General features: G+C 29.5%; 2 protein-coding genes across 2 annotated transcripts in view; both read left to right on the top strand.

The window, feature by feature from the left end:
- The window catches only part of LOC114131757 (neuroligin-4, X-linked-like), a 502,436-nt gene that overhangs the window by 174,153 nt on the left and 306,758 nt on the right, over nt 1–21,525 (top strand). The window lies entirely within an intron of this gene.
- Nucleotides 1,505–16,338, top strand: LOC114127774 (uncharacterized). The gene is made up of 4 exons (XM_050199854.1): nt 1,505–1,989; nt 8,118–8,192; nt 12,262–12,412; nt 15,275–16,338. Exons 1-4 carry the CDS (start codon nt 1,886–1,888, stop codon nt 15,512–15,514), a joined length of 570 nt encoding a protein of 189 aa, XP_050055811.1. The 5' UTR covers nt 1,505–1,885; the 3' UTR covers nt 15,515–16,338.

Below are 21,525 nucleotides of genomic sequence, written 5' to 3'. Positions count from 1 at the left end.
TTGATATAACATAGAACACAAAGCATTGTATTAAATATTTATTATGTTTGTTTTTTAATAATAAAACAATTTTTTTATGATGTATATAATATTTTTATAAACTAAAAGACGGTAAGTAATAAATTTAACCATTAATATCACGATAAAACAAATTAATATAGAGTGTATGAACGTTAATCGTGTTCCTATTACATTTCCTTACTGATTGTTTTAATACTTTAATATTATCTATTTAAAGTGTTAAAAATATGTATTCTCATTGAATAATCTTAGTAATAATTAATTTTCTGTAAATTATAGGTTCGTACACACCACATTATATGGTCTACCCGACATGCACATATTTTCTGGATTTAAATTTCCCACCAACATCACCGAGTCAACGGTATTAAACGTTGTTAAAAACTTTAGAATTGTTTAGAACAGTACTGTAAAACTCGTCGGTCGAAACATTCGAATGCGTGCGTTCAATAAAATCGTGTGTATAGTAGTCTCGTGTCGTCCAATGTCTGTCGTTGCCAATCAAAGTTACAGTATTGATTTTACATACACACGACCGCGAATAAAGTTAGACCGTCCGCGGCAGGCGTGTACGCTAATGGCAGTGCGTGTTTTAAAGTTAACAAAGCGCAACCGTAAAATAATAAGAACAAGAATACAATATAGTACGATAATAATCATAATCATAATAAATAATAATACACTGCGACACAGCAACTCTCACGTCTGGACGATACGCGAGTTAAAGTACGTATACGTCGTAATAAGCAGTGGCAAAGTGTAAAACGGATAATATTATTTAGATATTTAACGTTCCGCGGAATATTAAGTGCGTTAACGCGGGCGGAAAGGAGAGGAGAAAAAAAAAGGAAAGCCAAAACGATTATAATGTCACAATAATAATTATATTGTTTGTCGTCCCGCGTTCGGCCGAAAAACCAACGGTCAGGCCGGTGGTCGGGGAGCGCGGTGAAAAGTGTGTAATATAGTTACGGCCGACGGTTCCAGCCGGACATGTGGTTCGACCTTCGCTAAGACGATTATATTGCGCGCGCGTGTTCGTTCTACGGCGATGAACTACGATGAAAACGGACAAACGTCGTCACGAAAACGAAGTCATCGAGACGCGGTAAACGAATCAAGGCTGAGCGAGGGAGAGAGCGCGTATCATCATCGTCTGCACATACGCGTAAAATATTAGATACGTCGTCGCGCGGCGAATTATAATAACGTTGTATCATTAGGAGGCGTATTACGCGCTACCGATCTTCCACCGGCGACTGACAATCGTCGGATCCTTGGTGGGAAGGTCACGACGAAGACACGACCGCGCTAAAAAACGGCTGTTGTCGGTAAAACGAAAACGGCATAAAAAAAAAACCCACCGTTTTGCCGCAGAAGAGGTGGAAAAAGTGAAAAAAAAAAAAATGATATCTCCGTACGTTATGCTCGCGAATATATACGTCCGGGCAGCGATTTTCCGGTTTCGTATAAAAAACCGATTCTCCGAGAATATCCTCCGCACATCGCGAACGCCGTCCGTCCGATGCGATCGTCCAGTGCAGTGTGATAAAATTATTATCGATATATATATTATATATACACATTTATCGTCATCGTTGTCTGTAAAACAATATAATATAATACACGTTTGTAATATAATATATAATACAATATAGTTCCGGTGACGATTTTCATTGTAAATCTTCTCTCGACGCGTTGATCGTACGACCGATTCACCACTAAACGTGATATTATCTCGACAGTATCGTACGACAATAATATAATAATATTATTAACATTATAATAATATTCTGTTAGCATCTGTTTGGTTGTACAGAGCACTCGTCGTCTACGTCAAAGATATTTCTACCGCACAGACGTCATGTTGCCGCGGATTTTGGTGGCCATTCAGGTATTGCACGCCGTCGTGTTGGCTGAAATCCTGAAACCCACCTGGCACCAGTACTATTACCCGGGACACCATGCGTGAGTATTTCTATACCATGTTACGATTACGACTTACTACTACGACTTGTACCAGCGGTATGTGTTTTACGATAGTCTTTTCGGAGTGACGATTTAAAAAAAAGCTCTCTTTGATATTATGTACTTTATTGACATTGATTTAAAACATTGGTTTTTTTTTTTTTTTTTTTATAAGAATTATCAACTGAAAAATAAACAAAATAGTAAATCTCGAGTGGAATATTATTATAAAAAAAAAAAACTCGTAACATTCTATAAAAATTACAAAACACAAATAATACAATTTTTTTTTCTTGTTTTTGATTTATAACCATCAATGGACGTAGACCGGATACTATCAGATAATTCTATTTTGTTATATTTATTAAACAAACCATTAAAACATAAAAATAAATAATGGATCTGAAGGATGATATATCACCCTAGTCACACACCCCTACATACCCATTACTATAAAATATAATGTTATAATAACATAATTGCAAACTTTTTTTTTTTTTTTGAAATCAAGGACTGGAGATAGTACTGACGTTAGTCATTTTACCCTCCCCCCAACCCTCCCTAAATCTACCATCGTTTATTGTAAAACAACAATATCAGCTTAGGGTTTAGATTTACAAGAGTGGGGGGTACAATAAGAGAGGCTCCTACTATTCCTTTGTTGCCTTTAGCGTACATACTAATATTATTATCTAAACTACGTTTTATATCTGGATGGCATTTTATATGCCACCTTTTCTCTTCGTCTTCTTTTTTTGACAGTATGGCAGTCGGGTTATCAGGCGTTATTTCAATCCCAAGTATATTATAATATAGTGTACTACGCATCATAAACGAAAAAAGGTGTGGCACGCGTCATCGATCTCATTTTCACAGTACCAACAGGCCGCAGAGTCTAGTTTTCCGAATCGGTGTGTAGATAGGCGGAAAAGTGTTCGCTAAGTGCTTGCGTGAGTTAGTAGTTCATCTCGCCGTGACTTCGTTTGAACCACACATATAATTTCGGAACAAACCGGCCGGTTCACTTACCAAGGGTGTATGAATCCCATTTTGTTTGCCATTCATTCAGTAGTTCTTCTCTTGCTTCGAGCTTTCGGACGTTTTCAAAGATTTTTTGTCTCTCCTCGGCCATTAAGTAGATTGAGGGGGGAATGTCTACTGTGAACAAAACAGCATCTGCCGATACTTTGTGGATATGCAGACGCCACCCTCAATGCTTCACGCCTTTGTACTTTGGCCAGTGGACCACATTACCTAGCAACCTTCTTGTCTTTGGTTTGTGTACCTCGTGTTTGTCGAAAGATGTCTTTATGTGATCATATCCGTTTCCTTCTATCAATAAAATAAAAAATCCTTAGAATATATTAAAATTAGATATTTTGTACGTAAAATAAGAATATATATTTATAAACATTGAAATAAACATCAAATAATTAGTGTCAATGTTTCATAATTATTTAATAATATTTCTTATAAATTATTACCAATCTTATTTTTTTTTTTATAATAATACGACATTTCAGTACTGAATAAATACATTTTTAAAAATATTAGTAGATATAATATAAACGTTTACGCACTTTAATATAATGATTTTACTTCTGAAATAAGTTAAAGAAATTTAAATATTATAGTGGATAAAATGATGTATTTATTTGATAAATAAGATGAGTAATTATTTTACTTTCTATAGTTTCTTGGAAATTTCTTTGTTTTTCAGTTTACTGACAAATGTGTTGTCGATTGATTCGTGTTGTCTGTTTTCTTGGTAGTCTTTATTTTCTTTCTTTCTCTTCTTCTTTTTTTTTTTTGGAGTATGAATACTTCGAATTTTACAATAAATTGTGTAAATATAATTTTTGATTTGTTTACACTATTCAACCTCATAAATTATAAATACATTTGGTTTTCATTTATAATAACTATATAAATAACAAATATCGCTATTATAATTATTTTTTAATAATAAAGAAGTCTGTGCATACAGTCATAAAATCATAATTACCAATACCATAAATATTGATAATTACTAAGAAACAATATTAAGACCAACAGATACCTGTATTTTAGGCTAAATTAAAGTTTGAAGGTTTTTGAATGTTAGGACCAAAATTGTTCTTATAGTACAAATTATAACACTAAAATAGTTATGTTTGTTGTTGCAAGCTAAAATATTGGTATTTTTTTTTTATTAAATAATTTAAAATTTGGAGAAATATGGTACTACCTTTGTGTATGGATGTATGGTTATATAATATTAATTTAAATTCAAATAGAATCCAGTCTATTGTAATTTATGAATATTAAACTTGCAACTTTGAACAGGACAGAATAGTAGAAGTAGATATAAGATGGTGCTGTGTTCATTGACACAATTACAGATGGAATTGGTAGAGTAACAAAGCTTGTAACTTTTTTCATTAGTATTCATTTATTTGTATTTCAATATTTTTACTGAAACTTTCAACTTTTTACACGACGACATGCATTTTTTGTTGCCAGCAGATTAAATTGGATTGTATTTCTGTATGTAATTTTATCAGAAAAAATATCAGGAATGAATCTCAATAATAATAATAGGTACAATCCTAAATAATAATAAAAAAAAAATCTCGAATAACTCACAAATAGTTTTTAATCATTATAACATTTGGAAAACTTATAGATCCAATAAGATATTTTTTTTCTATTTATAAAATGTGTTAATCGCTGCTCATGTTGTTATGGTAATTAAAATGTTAATAAATTAAACTAGGAGCAATGTACCTAGCAATGTTGTTAGCGGTGTAGTTAATGGTTGAGTTAGGTAATATTGGCGATTTTTTTCGACTCCACTGCTATACTATGTATAACTCTTCTTTGCCTAGATGATTCGATGTTTGTTCACCCTGATCGCGGTAAGTCACGGGCTACACAAAAGAAGTCGCTAAAAAAATTGTTATCCACCATAACATAACACATTATTGTATTTTAAACGAATGTCGACAGCAAAATATAATATATATTTTATACGATTTGTTCTGACGGTATTTGCTCACATTTTTTTTTTAGACTTTTGCAACACGCCATAATAAGTCTTTTATGGGTATTTTTATATATATTTTTCAAAGTACGGAGTATAAAATATATATGTCGTAATCTAGTTTGCAAAAGCGCGTAAAACTTTTGAAAATATTGTGAAAGACGTAAACGTCGTAGAATTTATAAAATGTATAGTGTTTATTTTTTATTTTTGTACGATCGACCAGAATAAAGTTCGATTACACGTACGGCATTTAAGATTTTTTAATTACGCGTAAAATGTATTCGGGATTATTTTTAGTGCGAATTCTACTCGACAAAATTCTAATAAATTTAATCCTACAGACAGTTTACAAAATTTAATCAGTTCGAGACGCCATCCAGAGAATTCTTAAATAAAAGAAACGTTTCGCAGACGTATTGTTTTTGCGGTATATTGTATGTATTTATATACGACACAGTCGAGTAAGGAGGAAGTGTGAGCTATTATAGAAACACTTTACCATAAAAACAATAGTGTTGTTTTTTCTTTCTTTTAGAACTTTGAATTTAAAAAAAAACCGACTTGATTTAAAAAAAAGAGTTTATATATTATGATATATATATAATATGTAGTCGGTATATTAATTGTTATTGGTCGTTTTTCATAATATCCATTGAAAACGGTTTCTTTCAAACTTTGAAACGGGTTTTTATTGTTATCATTATTATTATTATTTTTTAATAAAATGGAAGAGTCAATCTCTATACGGTGGGTTTACGTACTCTGACACATTTGAACGATGAATTTTAAATTGTGTTAGGATTTTTCCGTCACGTATTTGACATTTTCTAAACTGTACCATAGGTAATAAACCAATGTACTGTTGTCGCATGCTTAAAATGGTGTTTTTCCGTTGATATTAATCATCGAACGATTTTATTTCAATTTTCGAAATTCATTATTTAAAATTGTCGACAATATCTAGTAACGTTCAAATAGTTTGAGCACAGATGAAGAATTTATAAGCGTTATTCAAAATATACAATTAGGCATTGAATAAAAACTCAAATATTTTGTAATTCGCGCCACCGATTAGTTAGTAACAAACAAAAAAAAGTGACTTTTTGAATACCATACACAAGTACTTCACCCTTTCCGGTACCTAATCGTTCGAATATATAGTATTTAAAGAGCATTGTGGAGCCTTTAAAATTATGCGCCCACTTTTTTCTTCTTCGTTCCCCATTTGACTAAATCGTTAGTGCTTCAACATAATTACTACTAGAGGCACATCGCAAATAACAGTGACGACTGACGACCCGATAGAACAATATCATACCGGACGTTTCGAGGATCATAGTGTACAATAATGTATAAAATAACCAACCCTCTTGACGGGCAACAAAACTGCAAACTCAGTTAATATTAAATTATTACCTACTTTAATATCTTTAATACAAAGAGATTATAATATTTGTGTAATTACAAAAGTTCGTTCATTATATTCTAAATATATCATGATATTATATCTATGAACGCAGTGTAGTGTACGTATATATTTTATATAATCGTGAAGGAAATTCCTGGGAACACACGATAGTTTACATGAATCATAAAGATATTTTTAGGATACGAATTACTGTAGTTGACTTCATAAGGCTAAATATTTTGGTGAATTTAATAATTTTAATTAAAACGTTGAATAATTTTTTTGCTAAATATAATTTAAAAATATACTTACACTGTTGGAAAATATAGAAACAACATAACATCAGGTTACAATATTGTATACTATTATAAGGATTTCATTAATTACGATAGAACTCAAAACAACTTATTGATTACATCACTGAAAAATGTATACATATGTTCGTCTTAATTAATTCATAACTTTATAAATATTTAAATTGGAAAAAAATCAAAATTATATTTATATAACATATATTTTAGATTTACGCTGCAATGTAAAAATCTAATTAGTTAATTTCTGCAAACAGTTAATATTAGGAATTGTATAAATAAAAATAATCAGACAAAAAGAATGCTTTATGTATTCTATTTTTATCAAATTGAGACATTATTTTCGAATATGAAATATTTTTTTGTGTTAATTTTATGATTATACAATATTAATACATCCATATTCCATAATAATATACATAATGCATGCACTATGCATGTGGTGAATAACTAATTTGATATGTATATAACGAAAATTTTACTCTGTTAGTTTATCTTTGAAACTTTTAATTTTAATTATTTTTTTACAAATAAATAGATACATACAAATACAAATTATAATAACATCCTATTCAGGACGAAAGTCAGACCACTCATGATGGATAGGTTGTTTTTAAATCTACATGTACAATATTATTTATTATAAAAATCTTATCATGTGTAACTAAAAAAACAATTTTTAACAGGTTTGGTATTTTGGAGAATCTCCAAAAAATTTGGAAACGGTATTATTCCTTCATGCGAATTTGTTGGAAGATTATTGGTACTCGATTATGGATTAATAAAATAGATAAAATTGTCTGTAAAACGAAGTATTTTGTGCGTTTATTACGTAAAAAAAGAACAAAAATAAAAACAAACAAGACGCTCGTAACTAAATAAAATTAATGAAATAACAATGTAATTAAAAATGATGAGCAATGGAAAATCAAACTTTCTCTGAAATCTAATTAAAATATTTATTGTTCGATTAATATTAATATACTTTTTTTTTCTATATATATAAAGTTTAGTGACTTTTACGAAGGAGTTTTTTCCATTAAGCAGCGTCGTTAAAAAAAAAAATTGTCTAAGCTTTAAGACAAAAAAGTAGAATTTCTTTGTTAAAGAGAAGAAGCTTTTTAAAACGTATTTATACATTTTGGCACGAAATATTACGGCACTTTGACCGTTTACAAATACGGGCACATCACTTTCTCACGTATATTATAGTGAAACACACGTACACATACTCAAACACACCCACACACACATATTATTATACGCATATAAGTGAATATATGTGTTTGAGTAGGAATCGTAATAAAACCTTCGCTAGACACTTTATTTTAGACTTTGAGTATCACGATCACACACAATCTGACATAGTTTATTTTTGTTTCAGTTACGGTATACGGTATTTTGAAAAGCTGGCTTCGATGCGAGAAAACTTCCAGAAAGGCCATATACCATATAACAAGTAATGATTTTTACAAAAACTAGAATCATAAATTAGCATAAAATAATATCAGGGGTTATTATACTAGTTTTGTAAATAGCTAGAGTTATAATACTGGTTATAATAAATTACTGGTTATTAATTGTTATTTAATTTTTTTTTTTTTTTTTTACAAATTATTATATTATAATTGTATACTATAATATTTTATGATTACTTTTGGAAAATTCATAAATGGGAAGTTATAATAAAGGTGTTTTTTTATGAAACGATTAGTGGTTTGATATCTCCAGTATTACGAGGATATATTATAATTATTATAAAAAGTGATTTAGTAAAATCTCAAAAGGATTCTAATGGAAATCATCATGTAAGGCAATTAAAGCTTGATAAATAATACTAATAATAATAATAAAAGAAAAAAACAATTTCACCGAAACGCATATTTCATACTTGTGAAAACGTCCAAAGGCACGGGGTGATCCAAGAGGTTTCCAACGATTCTTATAGCAGTCGTGACTTTCTATTTTCTATTTTCAATTGGGCTGATTTATTATTTATTAAATGCCGTGCTAAATCTACCTATACGCGTTCAGGTTAAAAAGTTAAAACGTATTGACTTGACATGGGTACGTGTTTTCGGGACGTTACGCCCGCGCGACACGCTCGTCGGCACTCGGCATCCCTCTAAACGATTTTGCTTCACTCGTAAGTTAACGCGTGTTATTTTTTTCTAAAGTCAATAATTTTTTGTGCATCGTGCTAGATGGCTATGGAATTTCAGTGGACTTCAGTCGAAAATAAACCGTACTCAAACACAATCATGGCAAGGAACAAACATGCATCCATAGCGATATATCATACGATATGTATATGTAGTATAGGGTAATTCACCAAGCATGCATACTTACTTTTTAAATTCTGAGCGGAGCGATGGATATAATATTGATTTTACAATAATATGTTTTTTTTTTGTCTGTCATCACCTTTTCAACATTAAATATGGTTCGATTTAAACTTTGGGAGTGGTTTCTGGCAGTAGATTGGATCTAGTTAGTACTTTAGGAATCAAAAGTAAAAATTTCCCAGTATTTTTCAAAATAAACTGGGAAAATGGAAAATAAAAAAAGGTGGGAAAGTGGGTGCCGCTATGATGTACGGTAGATTTCGAGCGGATTTCCGTGATGAATGTGTTAAATTTGGATTCAATGACTGGAGACGGTCATCAGCCTATATGTAATTAAGTAGGTACATCTGACGATATGGCTATTAAAGCAATTCGTGTTATTATTAGTATTACAATTTAGTAAATTGTAATACAATATTAATTATATGTGTAACTACTCGATATAATATGTCCGCTTATACTGTTTTAATAATATAATAGTTGTATCAGTAAATAACCAAACCAGGGTTCGGGATTGGATGATTTCGAATATTGTTTGGGAAACTATTGAAAACCCATTTTTATACAAATCCTTTACTAAATACATTCATATAAAATGCACACATTCTCGTTGTACATTTTTGAATAATATCTATAAAGTTTCACCCATTTTTAGCAATCGCATGTATTTGAAGTTTTTACACGCCATATGGTAAAAGCGCACATAAATAAATTATAGGTGTAATAGTTTAACTATAGTTCAACATTATTTTTCATATAAATAGGACAATAAAACTTGCATAAGTACTCATTCGATAATATAGAACTTGTAAAATCAATTTATGACTTTTTTATGGTATAATTAGCTAGAGTAAAGTTTATGCAGAAGTATAAAAATCTAAAAAAGTTTTCAAGAATCATATAATACAAAACACTTAAATTTTTTTTATGAATAGTTACTGGAAAAATCGTTCTGTGTACAAATATAAAAGGTGTCCAACGTTCATCGTTATTGAGTAGGTCATTGTAATAGATGTGCTTAATTCTACCTCAATTAAAAATAATATTACTGAATAAGTAAAATATTCTGAACGGAAACTGACTGTCGACCTTTATTTCTAAGGACATTTTGTTATTATATTATATTTCTATCGCTATTTTTAAATTATTTTCTTAATAGTAAAACGGTAGGTTAACTAATTTTGGCTAAAAATAAATTGCACATATTGTTTAAAATAATTTAATAATATTATAATGTTATGCATTTTAAAATAAAATCTATTGAACCACCTTCACACAAATAATATAGTATATTAATAAAATTATTATTTTTTTTAAATATTTCAAATACACATAAAATAATTGGATTAAAAAAATAAATAAATAAATGATATCTAATGTTTTATTTTTTGTAGAATGCATTAAATTTATAGCTGGTATAGTTTTTTTCACCGACTGATAACACAATTAAAACTATATTGTAGCCGCTACAATATCTTTCCTAAATCAAATAATTACATTCATCACAATCATATTTTACGTTATAACTAGCCGTATACCGCGTAATCGCCGTGTTCTGATATTGCACACGTCATAATATTATCATGTTGCGATGAAACAAATATCAAACTCATAACATGATATTAAAATACATGTTTTTAGAACCTGTAAGCAAGCTGAACACTAGTCAAATACGAACAACGCAAGTTGTATAATATAATATTCTAAAGGTAAAAGACAACATCAATAGGTAAATAACTAGAAATTATAATATATGATATTATATTCTCGGTATTTGTATTATTAGAATACATTAATAGCTCTTTTCAAAATGTATGACGAGAGTCCAGAGTCCAGACGAACTCCATACTTTGTCTTTAAACTCTGTTTTATTTTATTTTTTCGTATTTTAAAAATATTTTTTTTTTATCGGCTTTAAACGATTACGAATTTCGAATTACTAAAATTTTACATTGTTTATATTTTTCTCGTATTAAATATTAGTGTTTTGATAAGAATAAATATAATATATATATATATATACTGAAATTTCAAAAATATGCATAGTATTATTTTTAGTTGTTTTACAAATGTATATTCATTATATATTTCATTAAATTCCTAGGACAGTTTTGTTAATTCAAACATTATATATTATATTATTAAGATGACAAAAAATAAAGTGGAAACGGTGGGAACGAAAAACAATGACATTTCAAATCCAATTATTTTGATTGACAACGCGAGGAAGTAATTATGATAATTATAATCATATAATTGTATAAAAAATATACAAATAATGAAAGCAAAAATCAAATTATATTTGTTTACTAACAAATTAAGGTCAACGTAGAATATCGAAATATGAATATTTATAATAATTTTACATTTTGTGTTTTATATTCAACCAAGATTTATACTTATTAAAATGTGAGTTTATTTTTATTTCTAAGTGAGCGGCAAATTAAAACCTAAAACCATTACTGTGAATCTAATAATATTCTATACAAGAACCGAGGTTAAGCTACAAAATAAAACAAAAGTTTATACTGATTTCTGATAAGGTATTTTAGCTTCCTGCAACGATCAAATCGCATTACTTATTTGGTATACGGAAGAACAGAAAATCGATTTAGTTACATTTAGTTTTAAAATTAATTTCATAAACTGGAATTCTAGAAAAAAATATAGGTAACAATAATTAAACTGTAAATAAACATCAAGTGATAAACTTAATAGAAAGTAGTTTTAATTAATGCTTGTATCAGTTTATAATTACACTAGTTTTACTATAATTTTAAGTTTATGCAGAAAGTTCTTAATTGGCTAAAAAAAAAGATCTAGAATACGAATGTAAAATACAAATGAACAGTTTCGATTCTCTTTATTTATTATGTGTAATATAATATAAATAATATTACAGAAATGTGCGTGTAGTTTCAAAATAATTTAAATAGTATTATGTATTACGTTTTTCTATTGAACTTAATGTATTTTTTTTTTTTTTAATTTTAACTTTTAAGGACGATAGAAGAAATTGGAATTCGTAAAATCGTTTTAAAAATATATATTTATCTATATACCAATATAAGTATAAGTGAAATGGGAATAATTTTGCTTACGGTATTTATATATGTAAACAAAGGTTGAAAAGAAAATAGACAGAAAAAAAACATGTAAACAATCCATATTGAATTTTTACAGATGGGGATTTTACAACAGAATAGACACAGCTTCGGCAACGGAGACCAAAAAGACACGGAGACTGCGAATCGGCAGTGGATGGTGGAAATTGGTGCCGCCTACTGGAGCCGAGATCAACTGCGAATTTCCTAGTACTGTGCCGGTGATATCCGTAAGTTTGTGTCCGACAAATATAATCAACGCTAATTGAAAAGGACAGGTGGCAAAGAAAATCGAACAGATAAATAGAATAACATTATGTGTCTAATGATGTTATGCCTCATTCTATTCAAATAATCACGATTTAAAACGTTTTTATTTATTTTAAACCATCATATATATTAAAAAAAAAGTACGAAAGAATGGGTTTTTTAAAACGGTTTTATAATATTGAAGTGAGCATGCCCACAGTACATCTTGTATTGTAAGATCGTCTTATTTCACCGAAACGGTAGCACTCCAGTGTAACATCAATATTATATAATTTTTTTTTTGTTTTTCTACGAAATACCTTATATATTACTTACTAAAAGGAATTTTCAATGACATTTGTTGAGGAATCAATAATGAGAGATTTATACAAACTCTCTTTGTTACTTTATTGTTTGTGTAAACGGAGGTGGTGATGCAAGTAGTAGAAGATTTTATTGAAATCCTTTTTGTTTTTTTGGGGGAGAGAATAGACATTCCAGTAAAGTATTGTTGAATGTTGACTGGGTTGATGTTTGATGAATGTTTACTTTAATTTGTTAAAAAAAAAAATATTACAAGATGACTGATGAGGTTTCAACTTAAAAGGACTTGCTAGAAAAATAATAATTTTCCGTAATATATCCGTTTAAAAAACAGTTTTCATAAATTATCTTAGATAGAAAGCAGCCCAATGTTGTAGTTGTAAGCTTTTTTCATAGAAATAATAAAATTTACAATTATATTTTTGTCAATAGTATTAATATGTGTAGCTTATTTGCTTAATGTTTGTATGGCGATTGTATACGTAAAATAAAATAATATTTTACACTCGTAATAATATAATATTGAAATATATATACTTTGTTATTTTTTGTTATTAAAATCGTCAAAATGTTTTACGGCTATGAACACAAATCAATATAGTATCAACCTTTAAATTAAGAAGGAAAAAAGCGATCATGAAAAAAAAACCTAAATAATAATAAAAAGTACTTTCGTTTTTGAATAATTTTGGTATTTATTAGTCGACTGAAAAATTTCACGTTTGACTCTGAATAAAATGTAAAAAAATACATTGTTTTAAAAAATATATTCAACCATTTGTGTTTAAAAACAATACAATTACAGATTGGACGCGATAAACGTTTTATTGCGGTTGAGCACAACATTATTATGCGAATATAACACCGGGTGATTGTTTTAATATAAAATTTGTTATTTAAAAATGTATAAACGTTTTTAGAAAATATTATTTCAACTATAAGTATCTCAATCATAACTTTACTTCTTTTTTAAAATAATTTAATAGATTTTTACTTTTTCGAACAAAATCATAATATATTGTTTATTGTATTCTAAAACAAAACATTTTTTGTTGATATTTGAATGAGCGGTTAATTAGTAGTTATAAATATGTATTTTTTATGAGAAGTTCCGCTGGCTTCTTCACTCTGCTCAACTAATATTTTAACTCACGGTACTTAACTAAATAATTAATAAATTGTTCGAACCTGTATTGAGACATTTAGAAAAATATTTTGATTTGGGATATAAAATCAATAGTGTACGTTGCCATTCGAAAACATAATAATCAGCTAAACAATAATATTAAAGATGATAATATATAATATATATATATTTTTTTAATAATGTCGCTTAGTATTGCATTTTAATTATTAGCCGTAATCAATAATAAATATTTTCAAAAGCTTAAATTATTTTAAAAATGTTTTTTATTTTATCTTAATACTATCACCCAGTTAATATTATGCCTGTTCATTGTAATATTATAATATAGGTGGCGGCATTCGAAACAGTTTACGAGACAGTGTTCCGCGCTCAGTCGACGTTCGCCGTTCAGATAAGATGATTATCGCGCATGTACTTACGGAGACAGTTTTACTCATTTAATGTACACAATACTGTTATTGTCGCGTTCAGAACTTTTTCGCGGTCGTTGCGGTGTTATGTTTTCACTCGCTAACGGCCTTACGTTACCGAACGTAGACGAGCGCGTTGCGGAAAACGCCCTTTCGAGTGTAGTTAGGTGTGATAAAAAACGATATCATTAATTATGTTTACAACCCCCGCACGACGAGTTGTAATTTTCTGCTCGGAGTTCAATTCGATTCAAAAGTCCGACGATGAACGCGATCGAAACTTCGTAATTTAATAATTTCATAATGTGCACTTCAGTTGCAATGTACGGTATAGGTATTATTGTTTATAATGAAAATTCAGTGGCCTTGTAATAGGTATCACCCGCCAGTTCGTATAATACAATTTTTAACATAATATAATCAATATAATATTAAATAAACATATTACGAGTATCGTAATTTGCGATATCGTCATTACTTCAGTTTAATGTTTGGTTGTGGTTGTGGCGTAGTCACCGATACACCCATATAATATACTTAGTATATTTTCTATACTTGTCCAGAATCAGAACGTCGGGAAGTCTAAAGACCGTGTGTTGGACTTTTCCGAGAAATTGATAATAAAATATACTCGCCCCATCGACTGCGTGTGAAGGTGTTTGTACTGTTCAGATAACATATTATATTATATCGTGACCGAGTATTCGTTGCCGGGTTATGGGTTTAAATATTTCCTTTGTAATCTCGTACTTTTTTTTTTTTAAGTCTAGTATCGTAAAACATAATCGCATACCGAAGTCGTTTAAAAATAAGTCATCCGACAAGGGTTTGCTTTTACACATCGGTCGTGTTACAGTCGCCCGCGTCACCGACCCGCTAAGCCCCTCACCGGTCGTCATAACGACACACTCGGTATATCGTCTCGTGGTTTACGGTGTACATAATTTTGTTGGTTTTCGCAGAACATCGTGTGGGAACGAGTGGATCCGGGAAAAGTGGACAAGGAGATGGCCATGCGGCGAATGGGCGAGGTGCAGACGTACGACATGCACCTGAGGCCCAAAGGCAGCACGCTGCATTTCCACGACGTGACGCCCCTGGACAAGGGCCTTTACAGGTGTCTGGCGTCGTCCGTGGACAGGCTGACGGGCGAACCGCAGACGGTGTTTCAGGACACGGAGTTCTATCCGGATGTGGTCTGAGCTGAGCGTGTCCGCTGATCAACCCCCCCCCCCCCACAGAGACAACGGCGTGACCGACGACGGGGCGGCCGCAGATGTTCGTGAGCGAGGGGCGAGACTGACAGCGGAATTCTCGTCGTAATAATATTATAATACGCAGTTTAAGATCCCGTCGTATTATCGCGTATACGTTTGTATTATTTGTACACTGTTGTTGTTATTATTCATATTATTATTATTATTATGTATTATGTATTATTATTATTAATATTATTTATATCGTCATCGTCGTCATTTGCCAAACAATATTCACCATCCGATGTAGTAATCAAAAATTACAGGTGATCCAGACTTTAGATGCCCACTTGATGCGTAATTGTAGATAATCTTAGTTCTAAAAAAAAAAAAATGATAGGCCATCGACATGTATACGCCGGAATCGTGTGTAGAGGCACTGTTAGAAACGAATTAATAATATCATATACTGTTTTGTATAAATGTGGTATTTATAATTTTATATATAATAGCGTCTAATTGTACGTAGGTACGTAGGTATTTATGAGCATACGATGACATTATCTGAGGGTTTTGCTCCCATAACCCTTCACATTATATCCACACCTTCGAATACTGTAATATCGTTTACTCGTGAATATAATATTATTTGTGTGTGTTGGACGTTTAAATAATATATAATATTGTCTATTTGGTAATCACGTCGACGCGTTAATCCGATTTGTCTTACGGATCAAACACGATCGCGTGGTTTGTAAAAAAAAATGTCAAAGCTATCCGTCACGCAAACAATTTTATTTTTAGATAATAATAAATTATGATGCGCAAAACGTTTTGTTTGTTTGTATTTTTTTCCCCATTATTATTTATGCAATAATTTTTTTTTTTTTTATTATTATTATTTATAATACGTTAATACGTGACAAAAAGAAAATCCATAGACTATATCTAGAGGTTATCCACGTTTGCTATTGGATTTTGAAAATAGTCTAATTAACTACGTATGTACAATAACTAACTATACTAACTAAACTCGTTGATAACGAAGAAAAAATATACACAATATTGTTTCAACGGTCTTCGACTTATATTTTAATATTGTAATTTATCTATTTTGAGTTTTATGTAGAAGATTGGTTTGAATTCTGTCCGCAGTCTCTTAAGTACATAATAAATATACCTAGTGATATACATCGAATGAAAACGATATTATTTATTTAAAACCATGCACACAGACGTCATAGTGCACGCGCTTATCTTATTCGCGGTATTTGATTAGTACGAGAGTTTATTAAAATATTCATGTACCTAATATAACACGATATCGTCTGTTTTAATTTAAAGATATAACGTATACTAACAAAATAAATCAAAATGAGAGTACACCGAGCCAAGGTTATGTCGACTGCAGAGACCCCGGTGGTTTATTATTTGATTAAAATATTATTTTTTCTGTCTATTTTTAGCATTCAATACTGCTAAAAAATATTGTATAGAAAAAAATAATAATTTAATGTCTTATAAATAATACGAATTAAAAATTCACAGAATCAAGGGTATTATTTACATTTTAAACGGTAACTACCGGTTTTGGTCTAAGCAATTTTCAAGTTAAGTAAACATTAAATAAATAAATAAAATGTTATGATAAGTAAAATAACGGAACACTAAAATAAATAAACTAAAAGACAGAAAAACAGAAAAACAACATCTTATAAAATCACTATGGCTTCTAAAAAACGAAAATATAAAGATTTAGTCTCAGATTGTGAATTTCAGAATATGTTTGAACTATCGTTTACAATAGAATATGTTTTTCTAAAGTTGTTAGTATATAATATGTATAGTTGACGAGTAACATTTAATTTTTTAATTTTATATTTATTGTTTCATTATTGTTTCATCAGTATAATAGGATTTCAAATAAACATTAAAACGTCAAGAACGATTTTCTCGTTTGTGATTGAACTGCACAATTTGTTAATATAACAGCATATATTATGGAGAGCTATTTATTTTGGTTGACAAATTTCGTTTTAATTAAATCATTTTGTATGACAATAAAGATAACAAAAAAAAAAAAAAAGAAAAAAAAACGATCAGTCAGAATATTATATTTTGCATACTTTTGTCTAGAGAACGAAACGCAAAAACAAACGGCAAAGTGTAATATCCACCATCATCATAATTATAATAATGCTTTGCAATATGTGAGAGAGTCTGTACACCAGAAGATAAACCGTACAAAGGCGTTGTTTTGGAAATTGGAAGAGAAATTCTGTACTCACGGTACGTCGCTACAGCGCGTAGGATGTATAAAGAAAACAGATCTTTTGTCGTGATCCCTGAATATAATAATATATGTATTCAAATTAAAACTTGCACGCGTAGCGTACTTTATAAGCAAAATAACCTAAACTTCGTCGTTCAGTGTTATTGTATTATACCATTATGCCAACAGTATATGTTTTTATTTTGCGGTACAGTTGCCCAATAAAAATGAGTTGTTGTTATTGTTTTTATTATGTTATGTTTCTCGAATGATCAGTAGACACGAAGTCTAATAATTAACCACTTTGGAGGCTTGGATGACACGCGTTTTAGACGTATTCACATTAAAATATATTTTGCAAATAGGTAAATATTTAATACGGTGCGATGTTAAATATTTGTAATTTATTAATTTTAAATTAAAACCTTATCGTGTATATTTGCAATGATTTTCGGTACTGAACTCGTATTAAAATCTCATCGAACAACAAGCGCCGTGTGGTTTATACTTTATAATATTACACTGCACAATATATTATCATAATGTATTAATATTTTTTATATTTCTGACATTTTAATATTTCCTATATATTTAAATTACTATTTAATAACCTAGTGCAATGCGATTCATAATGTTAAAATGTATTTTATATTTGTATAAAAATGATTTTATGATATCAGTAATAACGTACACTATAGGTATTATTATTAAATAAAGAGTATTTGTAAATATATAATATATATACTTTTTGTTAAGTTAAGTATTCATCTAATGGTATCTATGGTGCTTGTAAAAGCCGATTACTCGTGTATAATGTTACTAATAATATACTTACTTGTATAATATTCTATTTTATGAATGTTAAAAAAAATAAACAACAATAATATAATATGTAATCGTATAAAATAATCAAATAACTGTATTTTCGTTTCTCTTCGATGTGTTTAATGCGTTTAAGCGGTATTTTTTGAGAAATTTTCAGAGTTTCTTCGTCTGTGTATAATACGGGTATTATTTTAACAATAAGAGTAAACACTCAGTTTTTTACGAACAACTTTTTTTCAGAAAATTTAAGATGCACGGTTACGTTTGTATTAAAATAACGAGTGTTCGCTGTTGGAATATAATCATTTTGTATCTAATCAACTTTTCGGGAGTTTTTAAACTAAATGACTACTTGGACAATGTGTTTCACGAAATGTTTCTCTACGGCGTAGTCTTGACATTTTTTCTTACATCCTACGCTGTCATTCGCTTGAACAATCTCATCCACTTTTCAACTCAACATAATATTTGGTATGTATTATATTATCATAACATTTTAGGTTGTTATGTTATGTACAGTTGCTTCGCAATGCTGTGAATCATGTAAGAACAATGTTTATATTTAGGTACCATTTAAATTTAGGTTTTAGGGATATTTGCATGTAAATCGAGTGAAATTGAATAAACAGCGTTCAATTGGAATTTTGAATATTAGGCAGTGATAAACTTGATGGAATTCATACGACAGTGAGTACAAGGTGATTTACCACTAATAATAGATTTTTTTATACCCTTTTAAAAAGAAGTAACGAAAACATGTTTTTATTTTAAATTGTTAAATGCTTGATTTTTTTTTTTTTTTATTTAAACTGTTGATCTTTATAAATTGAAATTTTAAAGATAAGTTGTTGTGTTATTTAATTCTGTTTACGAACCCTGGGGGTAAGGTTATAAATATAATACAATAATATATTTGCAAAATACTAACTGTTTGATATTAACAATAACAACATGTGCATATGACTTCGAGACAACGAAAAATATAAATGTAATTTAGTAATTATTATACCACGGGATCCCACACAATGTCTCGATGTAAAATAATACATGATTTCATTGACCCAATCGCGATGACTACGAGTTAGATAAATTATTAAAATGTGATAATGATTATAATACGTGAATTATATTATCTTCAACTGTCAGTGTCATCAGATGTGTGGCTGTCTGCCCAATATGAATTTCCTTATACGTTGACATTAGGAATTTCTCTTTTCTAGCTATATTTTCCTCTATTCCCCAAGGTAATCATGAAAAACTGCACAGAAGAGAAAACCAAATTTATGTCGTGAACTCGCCCGTAATAATTATTATAATGATACGATGTATATAATATGTGACCACGTCTTGGGCTGTTCTGATAGAACCATGTATTTTATCACATAAGTACCCTATCTGAAAATAGCACAAACCAAGTGCGGTATCAAACGAATCTGAGTTTATAATATATTATATCATGCCGTTTTAGCGACTTAAAAATGTTTCGAAAGGTTTCAATGTTTGTCAATAGGGTTAGGATTTATATGCAACAGCATGTTTTTTGCGACTCCTGATTATTGATTTTGTCAGTAATGTCCATGAATCACCTCATAATGAGATAGACGGTGGTGTTTTTATTTTGCACGTTTTTGCATAATTTGGATAAAATGCATATTATTGCATATTTCGATTATAATAATGCGAAAAATTCATGTTTTATTGTATAGTTTGTATTAAATTCATTTATATTCTAAAATTTAAAAAAATATGTTGTCGTAGTATGTAACACTATTGAATGTGAATTATAAATTGTATTTCTAAATTATTTTATTTTATTTCTCTAATATGTTGATAACTTATCGACATATTATTATTGCATACATTTAATGATATTGATGATATTATATTATATAATAAGAAATTATACCTTTATATAATTTTGTATTACAACATGTATTGTTTAATATTAGGAACGTTTATCTGTACTCTTCGGTTATTGCGGTTAACTATATGATTATTAGTAAAACATAACATAAAACCGATGAACGGTTACTAATAAACCAATTCCCCAAATACATATTTATTTATAGGATTATAATACAGTTATTTATACAAAATAATATTTTTTAAATTCAAACTTATGAAATATAATTCAATTTCGTATCGTCGTTTGGGTAAAATATCGTTTGTAGGCATTGACTCATAAAAAAAGGCTAAAACAATGATGTCATTATTAAATCATTAAGAAAATCTCACATTTTTGTTTTAAGGATTAAAACCTGGAAAATAAATTGAAGAGAAATGGAATACCAAATAAGTATTAATTAAAAATGTACATTATTTTATGTTTTGTAAGTTAAGGGATGAATTCATCGAAAATGTGAACTGAACTCTAAATAAACAGTGGTCTAACAAGGACGTGTTTTATCTCTTGTGTTATTCACATTTTTAGTTTTATATTTTATCACTCATCAATGTTTAAAACATGAAACGTGAACGTGTCTCACGCAATTTTCGTTCGGTCCAACGTAAATCAGTAAACGGGATTACTGTGCGTTTCGTCCACGAACGGTAAATTGTCTTCCGGCACGTCATTCAGAAATGGCACTTTTACGATAACAATAAATGAAGCCTCTCGTGTTCGCCAAGTACTGTTATTATTCTTTGCTTTTTATTATTGATATAATGATATATTGATTGACAAAACTTTTACGTGACATTTTAATCTTTTACCAATGTACCCGTTTATGACTTGTCGTGATCACGTGAGCTACAAATCGAATGGTTCCGAAAACCCAATAGATAATATTACCTTATAATTTATATTATAATAATACTGAAATTTATAATATATTCTACGAAGACTGTCATTTGTGTGTGTAAGTATTGTACGATTTCATGTTTATATTGTAATCAAATTATCTATACAACACTTATAGGT

Source organism: Aphis gossypii, chromosome 2 (assembly GCF_020184175.1).
Source record: "Aphis gossypii isolate Hap1 chromosome 2, ASM2018417v2, whole genome shotgun sequence".
NCBI classification, from domain to species: Eukaryota; Metazoa; Arthropoda; class Insecta; order Hemiptera; family Aphididae; genus Aphis; species Aphis gossypii.
Note: the sequence above shows the minus strand (reverse complement) of the source record. Positions and strands in the feature narration are given on the sequence as shown.

Bases quoted from the DNA above. Each gene is read 5' to 3' on its own strand.
- LOC114127774 (XM_050199854.1), top strand. From the start codon at position 1,886: ATGTTGCCGCGGATTTTGGTGGCCATTCAGGTATTGCACGCCGTCGTG. The intron at 1,990-8,117 runs GTGAGTATTTCT...TTTTTGTTTCAG, and splicing joins TATTACCCGGGACACCATGC to TTACGGTATACGGTATTTTG. The intron at 12,413-15,274 runs GTAAGTTTGTGT...TGGTTTTCGCAG, and splicing joins GTACTGTGCCGGTGATATCC to AACATCGTGTGGGAACGAGT.